The following is a 24,581-nucleotide window of genomic DNA, read 5'->3' as shown; positions in this document are numbered from 1 at the left end:
TAAAGACATTGCCGTAGACAGTGCGCCGATCGCTACGGTGAAGGCACAAACTCTTTGATTTTTAGTATATTTTTGGGGAGACAGTATAGAGACACTAGCGCTTCTTAAATCACCCTCTGAACATGAACCTGTCAAGACCGTTGAGAATTTCGACTGTCACGTTTCCTAGTAAAGCCTGGAAACCGCCATCGAAGGTAAAATCCTCTATAAGCACGACATCTAAGCCGGCTTCAACCTATTCTTAATGCTTTTCTATCTCCGTTAGTGTTCTGGAAAGTTTAAAGCGGTAGTGATAAAACTGACAACAGACAACTTGGTTTGACTTTCTTTTTTTTTTTTTTTTTTTTTTTTTTTCAGTGATTTTTTTTTTTTTTTTTTGTAAACTTGAATGGCCTCCGATGTTATAGTTCTCATGCAACAGATAGCTTTATGAAATCTTTAAATGCTGTTGGAAAACAGCATTATTTGTAAACTATATCATGACGTATTTTAAGGTTCCATTCTCACTATCGAATTAAAACCATCTCAAATATATTTAGGGTACGTTTCTAGTTTCTTTTAGCACTCTTATTCTGTACTATAAGAGAAACCCAATACATGCCATCACTTCACGAACCACGTATAGATTTATTAAGATACGCAGCCAATGGATGACACTTGGCCTTTAGATGGTTGAGTAAAATACTGGGAACGGAAAATCTTGCATTGCCGACATAAACAACATGAAGAGAACCTAAAACAATATTAAATTTTTAAAAAAATATACGAAAATTACGTCGCTAAAATTTAACAAATAATTTTAACTTGCTATCTCACTCAATTCTTGAAGTGAGTTTATCTTGGATGCTGTAAGTTTTATCTCGTGCTGAATAAAGTGAGTTTTTATCCAGTAAAACCTACCTTACAATACACAATATTTGGAAGATAAAAATACGATATGATGGCAGTTACCTACCCTATTTTCGTTACCTTTAAGTCATACATTCGACATCGATGACCAAAAATGAAGGGCTAAAATGGTACAAATTGAAATTAAAAAGGCGTTCGCTTTATTGAAGAATTTTATCTTTATGCGTGCATGTCTACATATGAAGTCTCAAACTTATATCGTAACGAAAAAAATAAAATACAGGATGTTTCAAAAAGAATGATCCGATTTCAAATAATTATATTTAATAATGAAACTGTGGTACATTTACAAAATAAATTACCAAGTATGAAGCAAGGCCTAAAGTTTCACTCACCACAATTTCAAATGCTCAATGTGTCCACGGACAACATCAAGCCGATAGCTGAATTCATCGAATTAGAGATGAAATACTTGGTTGTGAATAACGCAAGCTGCCTTTTCGTGTGTGTCACCAGGACGACAAAAAAAAAAAAAAAAAAAAAAAAAAAATGAAGCTAAAGTCGGAAAAAATGAAAAACAGAACCACCATCTATACTTGTTTTATTTGATTGTTAGTAATTAGAATATTATTCAAAATTATGTTATAATAAAAATGTTTAAAAAAAAATACTGAAATAAGAACTAAATATTAGTTTAACATTTGAACAAAATGTTTGCGCGAAACCTGTTGATCAAGTGCTCCTTAATGTGCACGTGCGGAGGAGGCAACCCAGATTACTTAGCAGGCGTTTTAAAAAAATGGTTTACGTTACATCTTAATCATGTTGTTAGTTTATGTGGGGAGGAAGTGGATAAAACAAAACCCTTTCGAGTTCATCCTTGGTGCAATTTTCTACACTTTCTATGATAACAGCACCATTAAGAATTTTTCAATTATTTTGTCAGTGACAGTTAAAAAAAAAAAAAAAATACAACCGTCAGTTGAGTTAAATGGGATTATTTTCTACTTAAAAAGGAACAACTGCAATTTAGTATAGTGTTGGCCTCTATTCCTTGCATTCCCGTTATTGTAACGGGCACTTATACTGTACAACATGAACTTAACACACAACTTAAAAAGAAATTGAGAGCCAAAGCTATCCCTGCACAATCCCAGAGATTACAAACAGATGAAGCCTATTACAGCCATTTCGCCCCAGCTTTCTGTTTGGCAGCTAAGATAGTTTTTTTTTTTTTTTTTTTTTTTTTTTTAAGTGAGATCAATGTATCTATTATCACATGGAAACCCGATACAGTTATTTTTCTTGGATAGTTGTTCAGAATAACTTCTGGTTTGTTCTAAAACTTCGATTTTGTTAACAGCGTTTGGATCGGATAAGTATTGGAAACATTGTCAATTATGCATATATTTAATTTTGTTTTGATTTTAGTAAAAGCTTGCACAGGATATCAAAAATTATCATTCTCCAGCCATACAATTTATACAACTTTGTACAATCTTTGTCTGTTTGGGATAAAATTGTAAAATAGGGGATTTGGACGAGTTTTGAATTATAATAATAGCAATGAAACAAAAATTATCCAAAATGTCTCTGGATGGCACTTTCTTCCTAAAGATACCTTTGCATTGCCCTGGATTTATTGTACACAAATTAAATATTTAAGTGGAATAAAAAAAATTATTCTTTTAGACACAAAAAGTGTGTCTACGCGATAGTGCTAATTTTATGATCGCAAAATAGGCTTAAAACTTTACCCAAAAAAAGCCAAAATTATTTTCATCCAACTTATCTAAAGAATGGTCAAAAAAAAGGCCTGCATTCTTTAGAAAACGTTTATGATTTCATAATGTTAAAACTTACGAGAAAAAAAAGACTCAAGTTCGATTGTAGTCACCAACTTTTTTTCTAGGCCTTTTTTTTTCATTCAGTTTCCAAGTCGATCCTTGCAGTAGGCAAGTAGGGCTTTTTTTTTCTTCCGGAAAAACTCAGATTTCTAATTCTGTAATCCAGAAAAAATTAACGGTAGCACTGGCACTATTTCAACAATAAGAGTTATTACGGTTTAGGATCACAAAATGGCAGTATTTTCCTAACAATACTCCCTAAGACCCAAATGCCTTAAGTCATCGATAGCCATAGGCTCAGTTTTCGTTAAGTGATAAGGGAGGAGACCGACTACCCACCGATTTCCACAAGTTAGGAATAAAAGATCTCCGCCTGCTGCCTTTATAGGATTTATCTATAAATGAACATAATCCAGAAAATGCGAGCGTACTCAGAAAAAAACGAAATGGATTTTTTTTTAATTGCTTTAAACTATAATACATGGTTAAGAAAAACGTTAAAACATTTTACTAACACGTACAGAAACTCTTTCTTTAAAGGGTCAAGTTATTTAAACTTTTATGCTTAGGTGGCAAAACACTTGATTTGCTTTAACACAAGTTGACAAAGACGAAAGTATCTGGAGAAGAATCATCAATTTGTCCGTAACACCACCGGAGGTTCGTACCTGAATATCACATTTCGTTGTTTAGTTAGGTGACAACGAAATGATTAGCGAACACGGAAGAATGTGTACGTTAGCATTCCGGAAAGAGCCACTTTACTATGTAAACAAAGTCTATCAGAGTTTCTTTGCCTTGTGAGTAAAAGATTGCTGTTAGCCAGACGTTAATATGGCTGTGTAAGTCTTAAACTGTTCTACTGTGTAACGCAAATATTTGTCGTGGCACAATAAAGAACTCGAGCCATAGCTTAAAACAAGGATGGAAAGATATCGCGTAGTTTAGGGCAATATGTAGCGGTTTTTATTTAGCGTATGATGTACAGGTCTCGGGATATTACATAAAACAACATAAAAACAATTGTAAAAATCATTAAAAAGGGTTGATATGAATAAACATTAAAAGTAAGAATCAGGAGTTAGAGCTTAATGCTTAAATCCTGGATCCACTCCACAGATTCTGGGGTCAGTTGAAAAATGTCCTCTTTAGTGACTGAGAATGAGCCTCAAGCACAATGCGATCGATAGTCTGGATCCCGCTTCGGCATTCACAGTTTGGAGTATCGGACCCGTTCCATTTATGCAAGAGATGCTTAAATCTCCATGTTCTGTTCTGATCCCATTTAAAGTGGTGTATACATGTCTAGGGAGATGGAAGCCCTCCAGACGAAATATTGGATTTGAAATGGGAATTTGAAGATTGGAGGTACGTTGAAACCAATACTCTCCCCATGACTCGCATAGGTCGAAGTTCTGGTCGTTCATTTGTATTGCCCTCCTCCAAGGGTGCGTGGATTTCAGTCTTTGTGAGGTGTGAAAGGAAATGTCTTGGTGGACAGGCAAGGAACTGATTCCAATTATTTTTTATCCATAATTTGCTTAAAGCTTGGGTTCTGCGAAGCGAGGAAGGGGCTATATTACTGAGAGTTGGAAGCCAGTAGCAGATCTTAGAACTCCAGAGATTATCCTCATAGTTTGATTCAACTGGACGTCGACTAAAGAAGCACGCGCGCTGTTCAGCCACACAGGAGCACAATACGCTGCTGTAGAATAGACCAAAGACAGTGTGTTGGCATGTAGCTGTTAGAAAGAGGGGAAAAATGAGAGTGCCATCGTTGGAGAAAGATGGGGGGGGGGGAAGGATAAGATTGTGGGTTTATCTACTGTCTCAACATTCCAAGTGAATTGTTGGAAAACCTAACAGATGGTTCAAGTCCATTTTACAAGTCAGATTTTGTTGTGGTTCGGTTTTGACTTTAAAATAAATTCGGATAAAAACAAAGCTACCAGAATATTTTTAAGACGTTCATGTTAGAAAGAATAGTTTCCTTTCTCTGTTAAATTCTTCAATGCGTTGAAATAGAAGACAAGAGTTTATTCTCGCATGAGCGGTAAAAAATGCACTTTACACTGAAAATATCTTCGTCTTTCCGGGATAAAATAGCTTAACAAAAAAACAGCACAAAAACATCCTCGTGGTATTGCTACAGAAATTCCACGAAGACTACCCAGGGCTGTGGTCACCATATCGGAAACGCTCCTTTTAGCATCTGTTCGCAAGGGTTCTTTTCAATCACCCTCGATTAAATAGTAGCAACCTCATGTCTGCGTCTCTTTTGCCGACGATTCTGCTACTATCGTTGCTGCCAACAGGAGGTCAATTTTTTTTTTTTTTTTTTTTTTTTTGTCCGTATCGCGTTGGCCGAAGAACGAATTGATGCGGAAGAAGCAGCATCCCCCAAGAAACAATCACTGCACACGACGGTCCAAATCAATGGAACAAGAAATAACAGCGGAACTCTGCCGGGCTAGTGGATTTCTCACAGAGCGCGCGCAGGAAATATTGACATTACGAAAAAGCCAGAAAATGACGACCCAGCCAGCGGTGAAACAAGGAATGGTGTGACAGGTGGTAGTGATGAGGTCCAAGAATGTATCAGATGAACGAACGAGGTCAGACATCGGAGAATGTCGATGTAATAATTGAAAAGGTTAACCTCAATTTAAATATCTCTGTCGTCTGATCAATAGCACGTTTCGAATGCTAATTGTAATCGAAAACATGTACGGGATTAATGTGACGTCTTGCCGTCAGGGGGCGCGTTCGCATGCCGAAGAGAGGCATCTGTTCAAAATTTGATATTATCCCGACTTTAATCTTAATGTAAATATTGATTTCGAAACGAAATTCGTTTCTCGGAGAGAGAGATCGTGTAATTATTGTAGACTTATTCGATGGTTTCTCCGAACCCCTAATATCCTTTTGTGTCTGTTGAGATGTCATTTGCTTTAAAATGAAAGGATGGAAAAGGAGTTCTGATTATTTTGCATTTAATGACGAGATTTGCATTAGTTCGCTCTTGTGGTATCCGAAATTCCATCTCTGTCGCTATACAATAGGTTTGAAAATCAACTTAAAATCCGTTGTGGGCTTATTCGATTTGTTTTTATTCATTATTGTAGCTCATATCAACTCTGCAAATGACAAGAGTCGTTTTTATTAGTACACTAATAGCTTAAAAGGGTTGTAAAAAATAATACAAAACAGGTTTACGAATACACTGTCCGTAATACGATGAAAGTTGATATTTTATCGTAAAATTGACGAAACAAGCAAAATGTTGCTTATTAACGCATGTTAAACATACAAGTAATTTTTTTTCTTAAAAAAAATCAATAGCCAAGATTTGTGCTATTCAGAGCACACATTTCGATGCAAACGTGAATAATAAAATTGAACAGGGAATATCGATAGTCAAGAGACGAATTCTATTTTTATTCTAACATGTAAGTCAATTTTTTTTTTTTTTTTTTTTTTTGTCAATCCCGAGCCTCTATAGCTCACTCCGCTTCGGTGATGCCCTTTAGCTTTGAACCCGTCCACGACGCGCGAAGAATCTGGGCTTTTTAATTTAAGGTAAAGCAACCGGTCTCATACGAAGGTGGCAAGGGATTTTACCTCCAACAAGAACACGGTAATACATAGAAAAGTATGGGGAATAAAGATTAATTACCCTATTCGGTCGGATCTTGCAGTGAAGAGAACCCTTTGGAAACTAGGAGCCAAGGACAAAGCTTCATTCGGACAATCTGCAATATTTTTGATGATTTTTGTTGTTAAAATTCGTAACCCTTAAAAATCTAAGTTATGTACCCCCCTACACACACACGGATGAAGTTAAAAAATGTAAAACCTTCAAGAATTTTATTATTTTATTTATTTATTTTTTTTTTATGTTGAGCCAATACACGAGCGATTGGTTGATCAACCTATAATATATTAGTACCGTGTATTCATGTTTCAATTATTGTTAAAGGACGGGTAAAGTGTGAAGATAAAGTATATTACTGTACAAAATAGAAAGAAAGGGGAAAAAAATTGAAGGGTTGCGTTATTCTAATATAGACCATTATATGAATATTAATACAATAAGTAATTTAAGAATTTCGGAGCAACGAAGACAATGTCCCGTTTGCACGATATGTTCACTGGCTGGTTTGTCTGTTAGGTCAAAAACCCTTATGTCTATCGATGAGATTCAAAGTACGAACAGAAAATATCACGACTCTCTCACACACACACACACACAAAATAGAGCAGCGAATATATTTAATTTAAACTTCTGCAATATATCTGAAAACTTTCAGACTCGATCATTTTAAAATAAAGATTTTAAAATAAATCTTTTGGACAATAAGATCACCAGTTCAATGATCGCAATGTGCGCACACCAACTCATTAACTGTGTCAGATTGCCTTATTTCAAATCTAAATCCAGTTCAAGAACTTAGCGAATATCTAAAAGCAAGACTCTTTCCGATAATTCAAAGCAAATTAGAAGCGAACCAGCTTGGAAGCAAGCCATTTGTTTAAAAGCATAATTAACATTAAACATAAAAATAGACCCCCCTTAAATTTCAAGATGTTAATTCTTAATTGTTATTGCAATTTATAATTGATTAAGCGAAGGGCCAACTGGGAATCTTGTTTGTACGTTGCGCTATCTTGATTATAATTCTCAATTCGAATAAATAAACCTTATTTACTCTTTGTTGTCTGATGCTTCGCCGCTCTTTCTCTCTTCCCGTGATTATAGAAGTAATTCTGAGCCTATTTTCCATTTATATATGTCCTCGTTGATGTACATTTACGTCGCTACACTATTAATCCTCCGCGCATTTCCAATCCGAGATCCCCTAAAGCAAGAAATGATGTTAGAACAACCAAGATGATTTAAATTTTTCTTATTTTCTTTTCGGACAAGTCTAGTGTGTTATCGAAATGCTTCCTCACCTACGCATTCAATGAATAAAATGACTGGTGAAATTGTAACCAAAATTAAATGTTTAATTTCCCAGAGTAGTCTTGTCATTGTGAATTATGTTTATTCATTTTTAAAAAAGCTTTCTCCATTCATGTTTATTATATAGTTTTCCATCATTTTTTTCCTCTTTGGGACTTGAATGTTATTAATCTCTACGTTAATGATATATTTTTGTTTTTGTGATCAACTTTCGTTAGCAGAAAATATGAACAATCGTTTAAAAAAAAAAAAAACTTGGATTTAATGATTAAACGCTATTTTTGGGCTCTTTTTCTTTTCGAAATATATTTCGTTTTTGAAATGACAGTATAGCTTTTTACCGCTAGGCTAATTTCTTTCGTTAATTTATTCACGTGATTTGGACATTTGCCAACCAGCGATTTCTTTTAGTAATTTGTTTTTGTTCTACACGCGCACAATTAGCAGATGATATATTAACCTTTTGTTTTTGACAAATGGATTTTAATACCATTTGGCAAACATTGTGGCTACCGAATTAGTGCATAAGGTTTTTACAGTTAATTTATACAGTATTTTCGTTGTTTATTCTAGTGAGTAACTGATAAATATTAAATAGTTAAATATATAATCTTTATTTAATGACGTTTAGCAGTTTATGATTCCACGAAGCATGAAAAACATCAGATCTGTATTTCCAGAACTCAAAATTGATAATAATATAAAGGTAAGACATTTTTAATTAAACCTGATTAGCGATTGTTAATTTTTGTAATCAAAAATAATAAATTAAATATAAATAAAAAGGAATATTTCGAAAATAAACATATTTTAAGAGTACACATCGAAATTTTATGTAAATAGAAATGCTTTAACAACTTTGCCTGCAGGCTTAAGCAATTCTTAATACAACTTGGATGAAAATGCCATCACATGCTTCCCTCGGCGTTCCATCAACACCTATATCTTCTTCAAACTACTTAACTTCGTGCAATCTACTAAACTCAGTTCACTATGTCATCAAATTAATTCGGCATATCAAACGCACGTTAATGAGCAGAAAAACTTAATTAGCGCTAGTAATTGCATGTCAGTAGGAGCATAAAAAGGTTGTTACACAACAATACCGATTCTCGTGACTTTCACCACCCCTTATAGCTATGTAGTGTGGCTAATTAGTGGTTGATAAAAAAGCTTTTGTCGACTTTGTCATCCGGTTGCTTGAAGAAGGATGTCAGTAACATGCGCGTGTGAAGATCAGAAAGCATTCTATGGCAAGTCCTTACTTGCACGAGATATATAAAAGATGTCGCAGTCTTGTCGAGGTAGTATTCGGCATTGGTAGGAAAAATCTATAGGGAAGTTTGGTTTGTGGATTATTTTTAAAACATTTCAAGCCATTCGCATGATTAGAAAGGAAATATTGAGAATCTGAATTCTTGATTGGGGTCAAATAGAGTGTTGAATTTTAACTTAATTATTTATTTTGCTAAATATTCATTATCGCCATATGTATCCATCCGGGACTATATTAGTGAAGATTTTGGATAGATATATAATACTTTATTATTTCTTTGGCTGTGTTTTTGTTTTCCGATTGTCATAATAATGGCTGATATTTGTGGTGTCATTGGTGTTCATATCAGGGGCGGCTCGTGCATAGGCACTGCGGAACTGCAGCACCCCCAATTTTTCTCGATATATAAATATATTTATTAATTTATTTCTCTTTGCTTGTAATATTTAATTTTATCGTCAACAATCCTATACAATTCTCTTATTTTGTATAAAAAATAATAAAAATCCATCTTGTAGCACTTAGGAGGGCGCTAGTAGCACTGTGTTTACCACAGTGTCATATTGCTACACGCGCAAGCATATGCACGTCATATTGAAATGCGAGCTATTAGCGTAATGCGGCACTGTTCTTCGTGCAGTTCCACTGTTGTTTATATGCAGTTTGCGCCAGTAGTAGAGTGGTCGTGGTGCTTATCGTGTTTACTCCGTCTCTTTAAATATTTGGACATTACAATTAAAGGCATAACATTTGCTATAGTTTTTATTTTAGAACATTATTGGGGTTATGATAATGGATTTTATTTGTAAGCAATTTTGAATTATACTAAACTGTATAATTTTATCGATAATAAACAATATTGTTTCATATTTAATTTTTTTTAAATTTTTACCATAATTTTGATATTTTATCCAAACACGTATACACTGTACTTACAGTGTGTATGTATATTTCGAAAGTTGCAGCACCCCCACGATTTCAAGCCAAGCCGACACTGGTTGATAGGCACATTAAAAACTTTTTTTTTTCTTTTGAAAGTACATTCTTCTCTCATGTACGTGAAACTGTCCCATACACTTCCCTGGTTTGTACGTCGGAATTTTTCCACTCTTAAATGCGATTTCGCCGCACCTTAAATTCAACTGTTTGAGTTAGATTGATTAGAAAATGAGACGAAATAACTTGAAAGAGAAACAACTGACATTCATCGGCAATTCCGATCTTGGACTCAATTCTAGACTTCCAAGTATCTCATTAAATCACCCCGGAGGAAAAAGCGAGTACTCCATCTTCCCCCCAGCATCGGACAACATGAGTGGAATGATACTTAAGGGGAGGGGGGGAGGGAAGGACCGACAAAGAACCGGTTATTGCAATCGTTCTGATTACACCAATTATAGTCACAAGCGAGTTTAGATATCTCGGAAAAGAACGATTAAAGTAAGGAGCGAGCTTGAATCTGGGCTTTGTAATGCACGTCTGGCTAAGGTCGGATATCGTAATTAAAAAGTGCGCACACCGAACTCCTTTCCGAATGTCCAAACTGGAAACGCCCACTCAAAAGAAGTTCTTCGTTTAGATGCCCGCGTAGTCATAAAGGTTCCTTGCAGCAAATCACAGAAACAAGTGGTTGTCTGGGTTGCCCCGTCTTCCTCCTAGCCTCAGGTAGGAGCTATCAGCAGATAATGATGGGCCTAGGCGGAGAAAACAAGCACGTGCACCGTGTGTGCGTTTCTTCGTGTGAGGGGGGGAGGGGGTTGTGAGGTTTCTGCCCGCTTCCTCTGCGAGCTACTAAAAGAGCGGCTACCATTTTTTTTTTTTTTTTTCCTTTTCAGTTCCAACTAATGCCAGAATCCATTTGTAGAATTTACCACTCAATACGAGTTCAGATTATGCGGATATCTTAGTTTAGTTGGCAATTCTTGTTTTCATCCCCCATAAGATAGATAAATCAGTCCATTGCTTAACACTTTATATGATTAAAGAGCTCGTGTCGGAAGCGTTTGCAGTAATTCCTTATAATAAATAGCATTTTACCTCATTACAGTGTTTGTACGTCTCAAGACTGCTGGTGCAGCTGTTTGCCGCCTCATTAACGATGAATACTGCCATTCATCGGAATATATTACAACCCTATGCTTGTTGGAATATTTATTTTGCTAGACATCGGCTATCATAAGTAATTCTAGTCATAATAAACAAAGTCAGCTGTCTATAAAATCTCCCCAGAATTAACAAGTTTAGAGCGCGTCAGGGTTACTCTTTCGGAATATTTCCACTTGAACCATTTAGTTCGATCACAATATATCTTTAGAAAATGTATAACTGTTACGGTAGAATCTCAAAAAATATAAATCGGCAAACTTTTAACGAGGATAATTTTTTTTCCCTTCGTATGTTTTCCTTTACTTGACTTACATTTACAAATTAATGCACCAAGTTATTAGCCTCTACCAAAACTGCTGTGTAGTTAGTTTTATGTCGTTTTATTTCCAAAGATTACATTACTTGACGAATTTTGATTATATTTTGTAATGGTCTGACTGCTAAAAAATACATGCGTCCCAATTTGGTTTAAATCTTTTCCGATTCAAAAAAATAATAAAAAATAAATAAATTAGAATCCGATGTTTATTCTGTTAAATTCTTATTATTAGAGATTTTTACCCAGTTAATAATCGACTAATTATATAACTTCTCAAATACGTGATAAAAATAGACGAAGTCTACTAAAACTTTCAGCGCGAGACACGTGACATAGTAACAGTTGCTACTGCAAGTCCGTGCAAGCTAGTGCGCGTGATTAAACAAGAATAGGCATTATGGAAATATGCAGTTTTATATAATGTATTTATAATTAGTAATGTTACCGATATAAATTTCAATAACGCTGATTGAAGAAAGGAATACGACTACAAATAGAAGACTTGTTTCTATCGCTTCGCTACTATTGAAAACGTAAATAAAAAATAAAAAAAAAAAGGTAATTAAAAATTATGCTAACTAAAATTTACGATTTCGGTTATATAAAAAAAAAAAAAAAAAACATTAAATGTGCTCGATTGTGTCAATTGTGGTATGAATAATAGATGCCATGCAGAAATCATTTCTAAACTATTATCTCATACTTATAAGATTGGATTTATGACTGAGCGCATTGTATTCTTCTACGCTCCGTCAATTCCTTGTACTAAAATTCCCACGTTTTGTTGCATTTGTCGATAAAAATAAACTCGCTTTATCGATCGGGGAAACAACAAAACAAACGGCTACGGAAAGTAAAGCTGACATCTGGCTGTGGAATGTGATTATGGGAGCTACTTATCAGTTGTAATTAAACTAATGACAACCTCAGCGTCTGGGGGGGAAAAAAAACTGATGGCATTATCAGCAGTGCTGTATATGCGTAGAAGGGGAAAAACAAAAAAGCGCTTTTCCCATCGACTCGGTGGGGATCAGTGGTGCTAATTAAAAGGTGTCACTATTAAACCTAGCGAGAACAACGCCCCCAAAAACCACCGATCAATGGCCTCTCGTTATAAAAGCTGTAGTAGCCAGACGAGCGACAAGGAAACTTAATCCGAAGTGTACGGAAGCTACAGATGGGGGGGGGGGGGGATAGCAATACAAAATAAACAAAAAAAGGGGGGGGGCAAAAGACTGTCACAAAACAATCTGTGGAGATTTGGCGCTTTTCTAGAAGAAAGGCGATTTCCTTTTTCCAACATAGCCAGGTCTGAGGACGTATAGAAAAGGATGCTCTGGATAGGGACCCCGAATAGGGGGGGGTTGGAGGGGAGAGCAAACCGGAGATCGAATCCCGGGTGGAACAGAGCACTAATTAACATTCGACAGATTCGGTAGAGCCAGGCAGCTCACGGCCCGAACGAAGAGCCTGCTAATGACGAGATGACAGAGTAATTAATGATTGCAAGGCGAGAGTGGCGGAACACAATTATCGGCTCGACAGACGGCGAGCAATGTTTACATTGTCATCTTCCATAACGACCCATTGGGGGACGCAGAAACATTTCCTGGGGCACGACACACGAATATCCCGTACGTTCTATTCCGCAAAACTCAGTTGTTAGTTTTCTAAATGCGTACTACACATGTTTGTACAGCCGCCCTCTAGTGGAGGAAATAGTCAATTGTTTTTTTTTTGTTTTTTTTTTTAGCGATCTCATTGTTGTGTATGCAGATTCCTAGCAACTACTTCGTATAAATGCGTTTGAAAGGCTTCACACGGTAGCACAACGAGAGTATGCTGTATTTGAAAATGTAGTCATGTAGCATGGCTTTAATTTGACATTTTTCCTATTTTCTCTGGAGGCCATCTATTAGTTTAATTTATTATTTTGTTTTAATTTACTGCTGGCGTCATCTTTGTTTTGTATTCTTGTCACATCTGCCTTTAAAACAAGAAGGAAAAAAAAAAAAAAAATCGTGGTAGACAAGACTTCCAGCGTACCGCCCACCTAGAAGTAATGGACTTTTGTCAGGCCAACCTGTTTGGGATTAAAAAAAAAAAAAAAAAATGCTGGTCTGTGTTCTTCGACTGAATAAACAGTTCCATTGTAGTGGCATCATTAATGCACAATACGGCAACCTGAACCAGAAATTGTATACACCGCGGCAATCGATGGAACTTTTAAGCGAGCGGTTAGTTGCGCCCTCTAGCGAGCAAGCAAAAAAGTAAATGTAATGTTTTTGAAGTGAACAATGAATTTTTCTTTTTCCATACGGAGCATTAAAAGAAATGCAGCAAATCAGAACATTTTCTAAATATTTACCTCAGATTTTTCACATTAGGATTTTGTGTTGTTTATAAAAAAAAAAAAACTTTTTGGTTTATCAATTCAATCTTACTCCGGTAGGGATTGAAAGAAGGCCACTGGTTTTCCCGTCTTTTACAATTCTTCCCCTTCATCTCTATTTATAGGATAAAAACCGCAATTTTTCCACTACATTAAGTCTGTTCTCACGGCACAAGTAACGTGCGATTGAGGTAACGTTTTGCGGCCACATATCTTGCTCAGTTAAGTCTGTTTCCTGGCTCGCAGGAAAGGTGGAACGCCAAGATAAATCGTCAAGGTGATTGACAGGTGGAAGAATGCTGTACGCTTCGCGAGGCCGCCGACTTGACGGCTTTCTGACTTGTCCCTCGTAGACGAAGCGAAGAAAAACTGCAAGTAAAACTCGACTACCTCTGGGACTTGTGTCGTCATGGTAACCGCGTCCGGTCCCAGTTCGGGATGATTGGAAAATAGATAAAAAAAAAAAAAAAAAAAAAAAAAGAAAGAAAGAAAAAAACAATAATAAGCCACGAAAGTTGCGTTATGTATCTGCAGACAATCGGCACGCGCGGTTTTGCGTACCGCTACGAATAAGAAAGTCAACAACGGTTTGTCTAACGGTGTGTGGAATGGAAACGAAGGCCACATCTGTGTCGTGGCTCGGTAAACACTTTGCCTTGCTTTTCATCAACACACACACACACACACACGCGTGCAACCCCCAGTGTCTTACCGCGTGTCATGCAAAAGAATTCAAAATTTGCGCTTCCAATTATTTGTTTATAATATGTACAAAATAGAAATCATAGAAGTCATCCCTAGATTCACTTTCGTTACGGCACTGACTCCTCCCCTCCCACTCGTTGTTTACCAGCCGAAAAAAATAATAATAATTAATAAAAGTACATTCCGAACTTACCTGGACACAAATTGGTACAATCGGACCTCTGGATAGCATCGCCAACGCATTGTCCTCCGCCATTAAGAGGAGCTGGATTAGTACACAGGCGAGTTCGACTCTGGGCACCCCTACCACAGCGAACACTGCATTCGTTCCACGGACTCCAAGTCGACCAACCTCCATTCACTACAATGAAAAGAAAGAAAAAAAAATTACTCGCATTGAAACAATTGAACAGTAGTTCAATTGTTTAGAATAAAAAATAAAAATAAAAAAATCAGTAGCACACTTAAAGGTGAATACTATTGTTTCCGAACTTACTTCTTTATGATCAAAAAGGTTGGTCATTCAAAATCCAATCTCGAAATATAAACGAAAAACTATACAAGAATAACTACTAGAGGGAGGGTCAAATAGGAAGATCCAACCTACTGGAAGTTGTCTGCACAACGATGCAAATTTATTCTATTCCCTCAGCCATACGGCTGGTGGGGTATGCTACCATACTAGGGAGATGATTATGAGCAAGGTGGTTTCCCGTTGCCTACCTTGCCGTAAGTATATTTATGCCTGTAGCCGTGTGTGTTCACTGGGTCGGTCTGCCTGCTTGCTAGAGGAAAAACCCCTGATAAACTGGTGGAAAAAACCCTGCTGTCCACTCCCAAGACCGGCTAACTTGGCTATGTCTGAGAAGGATTCTTAAGCTCCTCACGTCGTCGACGGGAATCGAACCTAGGACGCTCCTTCCCCTGGCATATGTTTGCGAAGCACATAGGCCACTAGGTTTCGTATTTTTTATAATAAACATATGTTTAAGACAGTGTTTCTCAACGTAGGGGGCAATTTGAATAGTTTGGGGGGGGCAATTAGAAAATGATGTTGCATTGGTCACCTCATCACCGATATACTCAAAAAAAAAACTCACCATTGTCGGCGATGAATTGTCGATGTTGCAACCCTGACTTTCTGAGAAAAACGGGCTACTCTAGTCCAGCAGTCAACATAAATACAGTATCAAGAAGAAGAAAAGCAAAATGATGAGTCTATTAGAACTTTATTCAACATAAAAGGAACAATGGCATGGCTTTCTGACGAGACAGAAACGAAATTCAACTAGTTTTGCAATAAAAAAAAAAAATGCTGTTGCCCTTCCCATCGTCATATTTAGCTGAATGTGGCTTTAGTGCTGTAAATGACTTGCTACCGAAAAAAAAAGAAAGAAATCATCTGGATATCACAAACCATGGGGATTTGAGATTGAAAATGACTAAATTAGTACCTCAGATCCCCCGTGGTTTGTGATATCCAGATGATTTCAAACTCTTTGAAGCAGACATCAAGCTCGTGGATCGCGTTAACTTGGATTTTACTTTCCCGAGTTCAGTTCGATTTATGTTTTATAATATACAAAGTGGAATATAAAATTTATATTCATTGAAGAAAGTCAAATTAAAAACAGTGTTTGGACTACGTTCTAGGACTACTTGCATTAGCTCACGCTAGTAATTCGCCGATACTTTTATATATTTTTTTTTTATACTATATTCGGCATGAAACTCTCCGATTCTAATCTTTAAGTTTCTTATTCGGATTTAAAACAATGTGGGATCTAATATCCCCTTAATTTAAATACTGGTTTAAGACGTTTCGATTCCTTTGCGACCTGACAATTTCGCACGTGCCTTTCTCCGTCAGTGTCATCTTTAACGTACGCTTTTATTTCGGATTGTTTCATTTTCTGCAGTGCTAACAAGAAGAAATTACAGTTTTTATTGGCCGCAACCAGGTCAAGGATAATGAACTCTTCCTTGTTGCAGTTCTTGGGGTCCGTTTTACTGTACCTCATTGGCACAGTAAACCGAACACTCATTACTGCTGAAGAGCCGTAGTTACCGCTGCAGCGAGTTAAATCACCTGCAACCTTATAGCCTGTTTGCTATTCCTTAGCTCTCTTTCCTGAGGAGTATCCAACTTCACCCGCCGGGGGGGGGGGGAAGAGGTTCGTTCTCCCTTTCTGGAGTTTTAGATTACGCCAAAACAAATAACACTGAGGAGAGTGGATCATGTTTGTAAACTGCGTATATTCTTCAGTCCACAGAAGACAAACACGCTCAAGATTAAGGGAGGAAATCCCAGCCATCTCCGTACAAGACCGGTTAATACTTTAATTTGAAAGTCTCATAAATTTGTTTCTTTCTTACCACGAAGGGAATGAGACCCTTTCAGACACCCTTATAATGGGGGGGGGAGGTAAAAGTTATCTGGGAGAAGTCGTGGTATGATACATGCTTAAGACCAGTTATGAGGAATAAAGCAACGTACAGATCACTGTTCTTATTAATTTATCTTCTCTACGTTTAATAAAATTGTTTCCTTTCCGTACGATAAGAAGGAACATGTTTCCATGACAACAGCAGCTTCTACTTAGAAGCATAATCAGTGCATGTTTTCTCATCGAGAGCGATATAGGCCAGGAACATGTTCAAACAGGCCTTCTGAAAACTCTAAACTAAAATAAAAACTTATTTTATATAATAATATATAATATATATAATGTAATAATATAATATATAGAGAGAATATTTATGTATAATATATATAAAAAATATGCCAACGAACAAATAATAATTACAAATTCTGCAGATAACTTACAGAAAGCTATTTTAGATTTAAATGAGATACCCAAAGATTATGGTGTGATAATATCAACAGAAAAATCAAAAACTATGGCCTTTAAAGGACAAGATCCAGCAAGAACTAAAATAGTAATAGATAACAAGATCTTAGAACAGGTGAATTCATTTAACTACCTAGGATGTATGATCACATATGAAAATGAAAAAGATATAAACGTAAAAATTGCAAAATATTTAAAAATAACAGGAGTAATTAACTCTATATTTAAACCAAACCTAGTTCAAAAACAAACCAGGCTAAAAGTATACAATACATTAGCCCTACCAGTCTTAATGTATGGAAGCGAAATCTGGACAATAAAACAAAAAGACAAACAAAGATTAAGAACAGCAGAAATGAAGTTTATGAGAAAAACTGCAAAGTATACCCTATTTGATCACAAAAGAAACGAAGAAATTATGAAAGAATTAAACCAAGAACCAGTAATAGAAAAAAATTAAAAAATATAAACATAAATGGATGGAACAGGTTCAAAGAATGAAAACAGAGAGATTACCAAAACAAGCCTTAAAGTACAAGCCATTGGGGAAAAGAAAACCAGGACGTCCTCTTAAGCGATGACCTCTAAGACCGGAACAGGCCATACTAGGCCTAAATCCTTGATATGCATGATGATGATGATAAAATAAAATTTTATTTTATTTTATTTTAAATATATATATATATATATACATACATACACACACACACACAGTTGTATCTCGATAATCCGAACCTCTTTAGTCCGAACCCTCCAGTAATCCGAACTGCGGTTTGAAAGAAAAAAAAAATGTTATTTATTACGTATTATTATTTTGTGTACTATTATTTTTATTTAATAATTATTACAGTACAGTATTTGTTTCGTACTGTCGACTGGAGGCCTATTTTGATGTATTGTGTGTTCACGTTTGCTTTTTTTTATACTGTACAGTACGTACTGTATTGTCGGCATGAATCACAAATATACACAAAAAGAGGAAATTCAAAACGTGCATAATGCGCTTAAAAATATAAATCCAGATGTTGAAATTTCACAAACAGATGTTACGGAATGGATTACGGGCAGAACCGAAAGTGAAATCGAAATCAAATCAGATGCTGAAATTAGAAATATGACGCTACATATTTATGATGTATTATGTAGAGTCACCATCATCATCATCTTCTAATAAATTAGAAGACGATGATAATGATGAAGAACTCAATGAAAAAAAAAAAAAAAAAAGGAAAACGTGAAGAGGCAGCTGACAGTTTAATATGTGTATAGAATGTTCTAAGCAAATGATACGCCATTCCACAAAATTTTGTTGCTAATGCAGCTCCTAGAAGAAGCATTCGAAAAGATTTAGCTTCGAAGAAACAAAAGAAAATCAGTGACAAAGAAATAAAAACCTTTTTTGTGTGTTATTTTGTGAAACTTAAAATTATGCAATTTTATATATCAGAATCCTCAATAATACAGGTACAAGAAATTAAATTTTTTACTAAAATAAACTTGTGTACTGTATTATTTCTTGTTTTACATTACAGTACAGTAGCTTTTTTTCTATCAGTTTCTATCATTGATGTACCATTAGAATCTGATTATTTTTGTCTTAAACGCTAGTTATTGTTGTCTTTTGGGGGGAAATTTGCTAATCCGAACGAGCACGGTTTTTATTAGTTCGGATTAGCGAGATACCACTGTGTGTATATATATATATTTATTTATTAGTTCGGATTAGCGAGATACCACTGTGTGTGTGTGTGTGTGTGTGTGTATATAATTTATTAAAAATTCCTTATAAGTCCTTATAAGGACTGGCTTAAAGGGGCGAAGCAGGAATGCTTTTCATCTTCCCCGTTATCTGAAGAAGACAGTGTAGGGATAAGGTGTTATGAGCTATTAAAGCTCTGATCGTGGCAGGAGGGTAACAGCAATAGCCTAGCCTCAGAACTTCATTGACTATAGCATTGCCATCCATTACCCTCCAAGGGTATTAATCACCGCATTTCACTGTCCTTATTAAAAATTGCATGTGGTAGGATTTATTTATATGATATACATTTGAAATTACAAACGGTGTATAAATAAAATATTTTATCAAGCAAATTGTTTTAATAAAAGAAAATATATTTCTATAAAATAAAATATTTCGCTGTCTTTTGAGTCCTTGAAGAATTCCAACATTGTGTTATGAGGCTTTCCTTTCTTGATTTATTGATATCATAAAGTAACAAACAACATAATAAAGATGGCGCCAAGTTAAACGACTTCGTTTGTTTTCCTCGATTTTTTTTTTTTTTTATTGCTGTTTTTATCTAAGGGAAGTTGACTTTACTCTTTGATGTTTTTAGAAGGAAAGGGGGTGGGAGAGATCCTTTAAAAGTGAGTTAAGATTCTTCCAAGATCCTTAATGACCGCAGCAAGCAATCTATCGTAATTCCTTGGTCACAGTTCAATACTGAATTCCGTGCCGAAGCTGAACCAAGGAGAAAGCCTTTTCTGAAAACGCAATGATACGGACATTGCTCCTTCGCGATAGGCGGATGCAAGTTTGAGAATAATACAGCGGATGAACCTTAAAAGGAATCATTTGCATATTTATTGAAAGGCCTGATTTTATGGTGGTTATCATGTAGTCTACTGGCAGGAGCAGGCGACACAGTGTCGTATCTATTCTGATGGGATTCGTTAACGTTTTGTGTCTCCGTGAAATGCTTCAAACTTGAGGAGTTATATATAGCACGAAAAATAATTAAGTTCGCAGAAAAAAATCTTCTTTGTCGCAAATTGGAAGAACTGAATCGACATGACTTAAAGCCGTTATTGTAATCGTCTTGGGAAGACGGGGTTTATTTTATTCGTTTGCGATTTGCAAAAAGGTCGCAGTCTATAATAACTGATTTCTATTTATTTGTATAAAACTATTCGGTAACCTTTCTGCAAGTAAATAAAAATGAATTTATAGAAGCGATGCAATTTTACTTCTGCAAAAACAGCCTACGAATTCTTATTGTTAAAACTGTTGCACAAAACCACCACCAGGGACGAGTTTTCATTGTTGAATAAAATTGTTTTGTAGAAACACCGCTAGGGGTTTTGATTTGTATATATAAAAATGGTTTTTTTATGAAGTAATCTGTTAGAATCTGATAAATTGTTAGCTTTTCACGTCAAGGCTACTTTTTTCAGAAATTGTTCTTGCCGGCTATTATTTTATTTTTTTAAAACGCTAAATAGAATATTTTGGGAGACAACTGTATAAGTTAACCACAGAAAGTTTGTGTGATTTATTTACGATAACGGATAAAAACTTAGAATTTTGAACAGATGGCACCAATTTAAAATTGTAAAAACATCACTGGCGAATAAATCATCCTGAAGGATGATTTAATATACACTACCTGATTTAACGATTATTATTATTATCAATTGCATGATCCGAATTGATAAATAACAGTAATCGCGTTACAATGAGAATGGATCAAGGTCAGCCTTACGGTGTAGGAGAATCGGAGACTTCATAATTTCTGGCATCATCACGTTCCTCGTGATGATGCCAGAAAGTTTCATCATCACGAGGAACAGAATTCAGTTTACTGTAAAAAATTGAATTTCTTGTTACTTTTAAAAGTTTTGACTTAATTCTGTGTTGTGAATTCTGAATTTAATCAATGTGCTGTGGATAATAAATAAAGAAATAAAAAGCGACAGTTTTGGCCATAAAAATTGTATCCAAAGTCATGAACTTCGACCCAGAGATTGTCAGTACCTCACGGGGGGGGGGGTATGAAAGATAATCAAGACCCCAACCTGAAAACTAAGAACAACGTTTTAGGTATAGGGGTTATGGGGGAAGACGTTAACTGGTACAATGCATCTAGGGTATCAGTTGTTATATGCTAATATCGTATAACTATCAAGACGATGGCTATGGATCGACCCAAGAAGGCAGTGTAATGCAATTTGGGGCACGTTCTCTTGGAACACACTTTCCACCTTAATATCGATGAAGAAGAAAAAACTGAGCTCGTTCTAACAAGCAATTGACAACTAAATGAAGAAGACCTCACCATTCCCGATAAGACAACTTTATACCTGACAGAGGAGACGCGCGCGTTTGCAGTATGACCTCTGACAGCCCCCTGCACTGAATGAATCCCTGTCGTGGAAAAACCGTTGGCAATGGCGCAGCTAACCGCTCCGTCACACGTGAGCATTAGAAGCTTTATTTTTATTTATTTTTTTTTCCGCTGTGAGTGAGGCCTCTCGGTTGCAGTCGGTGACCTTGACCGAGGGTTGATTGCTAGCGGCAGGAGAAGACAGATGCCAAGACCTCGCAGGTCGGCTCCTCCCCCTACCTGCTCATTAAATCATGTGGTGGTGCGGAGATATATTCGGGACACGGGAAAGATTATCCACTTCGTCCTGCAGTGATCCAGAGAGCGTGGTGGAAATGAGAACAGCTGAACTTAGTGATGCGACAGCCTCACGTACACCTGTTGTTATTCCCGCTTCCGACGGCTGTGGAACGAACAACACTGTTTTTCGCTATCTTCATCCTATTGTTGATCGAGTGGTTTCTTCTGGATTTTTGACTACGTATGCCGAGTTGCCAAAAGTAGCTCCTCAGAACTCGGGAAGCTTCCGCTGAATGATAAACATAAAAATAAACAAGTTTTTTCGAAGCAAGTTCGGCGAGAATGCGCGAAGCGGCATACAAAGAAATGAATTCTGTTAGCAGTGGTGATCGCTTACCAATCAAATGGCTATAAATGTTCATTAGTGGAGTAATTAATCGATCATCGTCTCGTTAGGAGATTGTGCTTCGGAAAATTAACCTTCACTTGAGCTTAAAATATTTAATTTTTTACACGTACGGTGCTGCCACGCATCGTGAAATTTAATATAAAATTTCAATATAAATAAAATATAAAAATATTCAGGGAATTGGTTTTCAAGAAAAAAAATCTTGAATATTCTCCAGCGATCTTTCATAAGCAATGTTTTAAACGTCTGTTTCCTTATCGTAAGGAAACAGACGAACCCTTCCAGTGAGGTCGGGACCTCGTCAACTTCCGTTACTGAAAGAGTCTTGTCTCGAGCAAGGAAGACTACGTTCATCTATTAACCTTCTCTGGCATAAACATCGCATCCGTAGCCAACACCTCCGAAAAATACCAACGTCCTTTTCCAGATGAATCCCACATTTTCCATATCCATAGTACAGACGTGTCTTTTGTTATTTCAGGAAAGCTGGATGAGTTGTGTGGAGATTGGGTTTTTTAGCTTACTCAAAGCAATACTGTTTAGTTTTGCAAAAGACAGTTTAAACCATGCGTCATATTCTCGAGATGATTATTCCACTGAATTTGCAAAGTATAAAGCCACATTTAGAATTTCTTCGGACCATAAGCGAATGAGAAGTTTGAAAAAAATAAACCTAAACTGATGCCTCGCGCAATTCTGTCTACAAGGAAAGGTTGATGTTTGGAAGCAGACATCTGATGCCACGATTTAGTGCTTCGCTAAGCACTAAATCCTGGCCACACACACAATGGAAGGAGTGAGTGTAGTGCAATTTTTAGGGTTAACTGATAGAGGTCATCCTGCATACCCGTTGCACCTGGCGGGCACACGGCAATACACTAGCTCATTAACGTCCTCCTATCTGTCACATCACCATGACAACGAAGATTCCCCGAGGCCATTTACGGCTTCACTCCATCAGCGAGTGTAGCCAGGGACCTAGTTAAAACCTAGCTCCGTACATCATCTCAATCTGTCTACATGGGTCACCACAGCCCACCCATTCCCCCTTTAGTCGGCACTCATTTCTCCGGTGATGCATGCAGCCCAAACTGTTTTTGACCCCCCCCCACCCCTCTCTGGGCGGCTCACGGTGATGGTTCGCAGACAGCCAGCAGCTCCAACCAACCAGTCAGCGATCCAAATGGAAGGCCAACAAAGGGGCAGTCAGTTTGTTTAGCGTGATGAACGAGCACTTGACATCGCGGCAGGGGGGGGGGGAGTCGGGAACAGATCGTTCAAGGAAGATACACAGAATGACGGGCAAGTTCACGGGGGATCTTATGAAAAACTAAGTGATAACTTCACAATACACGATCACCTGTTTCTCCTGAACAATGAGGGGAGGGAATGTACCCTGATATATTCTTTAAGATGAGTAGTTTATTTTTTATCGAGTTTAGAAGGGGGAAGTTACGTCCGAATTTCATTCAAATCGGTGCTCTTTCGTTGTTTATTTTAATACTGTTCCCAATCCCACGCAGCAATCTAAAGTTTGAGAAACCCTACCTTAAGACATTACCAAAGTATAGAAAAATCTTGCAAGACTGAAGAACTTCCCTAGACGAAATTTTGGCTATTAAATGGTTATCATGATCAAATTCTTGACGTGTACCCTCAAAGGGTGTACAGGATATGATAGTACTACATGAAAAATTTACATCATTACTAACTTCCTATCTACAATTTTCCTCCAAAGGCTTCAACATTGTCAGATCTTATATTTCTATCTTCTAAGGCAGTTTTTACCGTATCCATCCACCTATATCTGTATCTTTTTCCTGCCAACCTGGCAGAGAACACTTGTTTTGCTAAACATCAAACGGTCAAAGAATCTCGTTCTGTTTGTTGCCGTGTAAAAGAATGCGACGCGTTGTATATGTTTGTTAATGGGGCGTGCGTTAACTGCTTTAGCGAGCCCTCTCCCGAAACAACTCAAGTTTCCTTGAGGAAAAGAAAATCTCTTACCATCTCCTCTATGAAAGTAACTGATTCAGTTTCGGTTTATAATTTTTATGTTCTTTGTGCCATACACGGGATTCGAACCCGTGCTTTTTTTTCCCCGACCAAAGAACTTCCATTTGTCGCAATTTGAAAATCAAGTCGCACGAATCGAAGAAAAGAGTGGAGTATAAAAACATTTTAAAAATACTGTGATGAATATCCAGTTGAGTACGAAATTAAGAAACATGTGGTTGATGTCCGAATAGCATCTGGTCAGTAGGCTTAAGTTATGAATTCACTTAAAAATGAATATTAGTTAAACCTAAACAGTTTTAGATTGCTTATCTCAAGAGTATTTTATCGAACAAGATTACCCTTGTGACGATGCAGTTGAGAGCCTACTTGAAGTTTTAGAGCCTACTTTACTTAGAGCCTACTTGAAGTTTTAGAGCCTACTTTACTTAGAGCCTACTTGAAGTTTTAGAGCCTACTTTACTTAGAGCCTACTTAGCGCAGTCTACACCGAACCTG

The 24,581-nt window shown here is 36.6% G+C and overlaps 1 protein-coding gene across 1 annotated transcript in view; it reads right to left on the bottom strand.

Moving 5' to 3' along the window:
* Positions 1 to 24,581, bottom strand: part of LOC150099279 (netrin receptor UNC5C-like) — a 189,794-nt gene that overhangs the window by 103,939 nt on the left and 61,274 nt on the right. The window contains exon 4 of the mRNA XM_090404301.1: positions 14,654 to 14,821. Within this exon, the coding sequence (XP_090260427.1) occupies positions 14,654 to 14,821 (168 nt within the window). The remainder of the gene's footprint in view (positions 1 to 14,653; positions 14,822 to 24,581) is intronic.

This window comes from Typopeltis vanoorti, chromosome 14, assembly GCF_054136105.1.
Source record: "Typopeltis vanoorti isolate ZY-2024b chromosome 14, IOZ_Tvanoo_1.0, whole genome shotgun sequence".
NCBI classification, from domain to species: Eukaryota; Metazoa; Arthropoda; class Arachnida; order Uropygi; family Thelyphonidae; genus Typopeltis; species Typopeltis vanoorti.
Note: the sequence above shows the minus strand (reverse complement) of the source record. Positions and strands in the feature narration are given on the sequence as shown.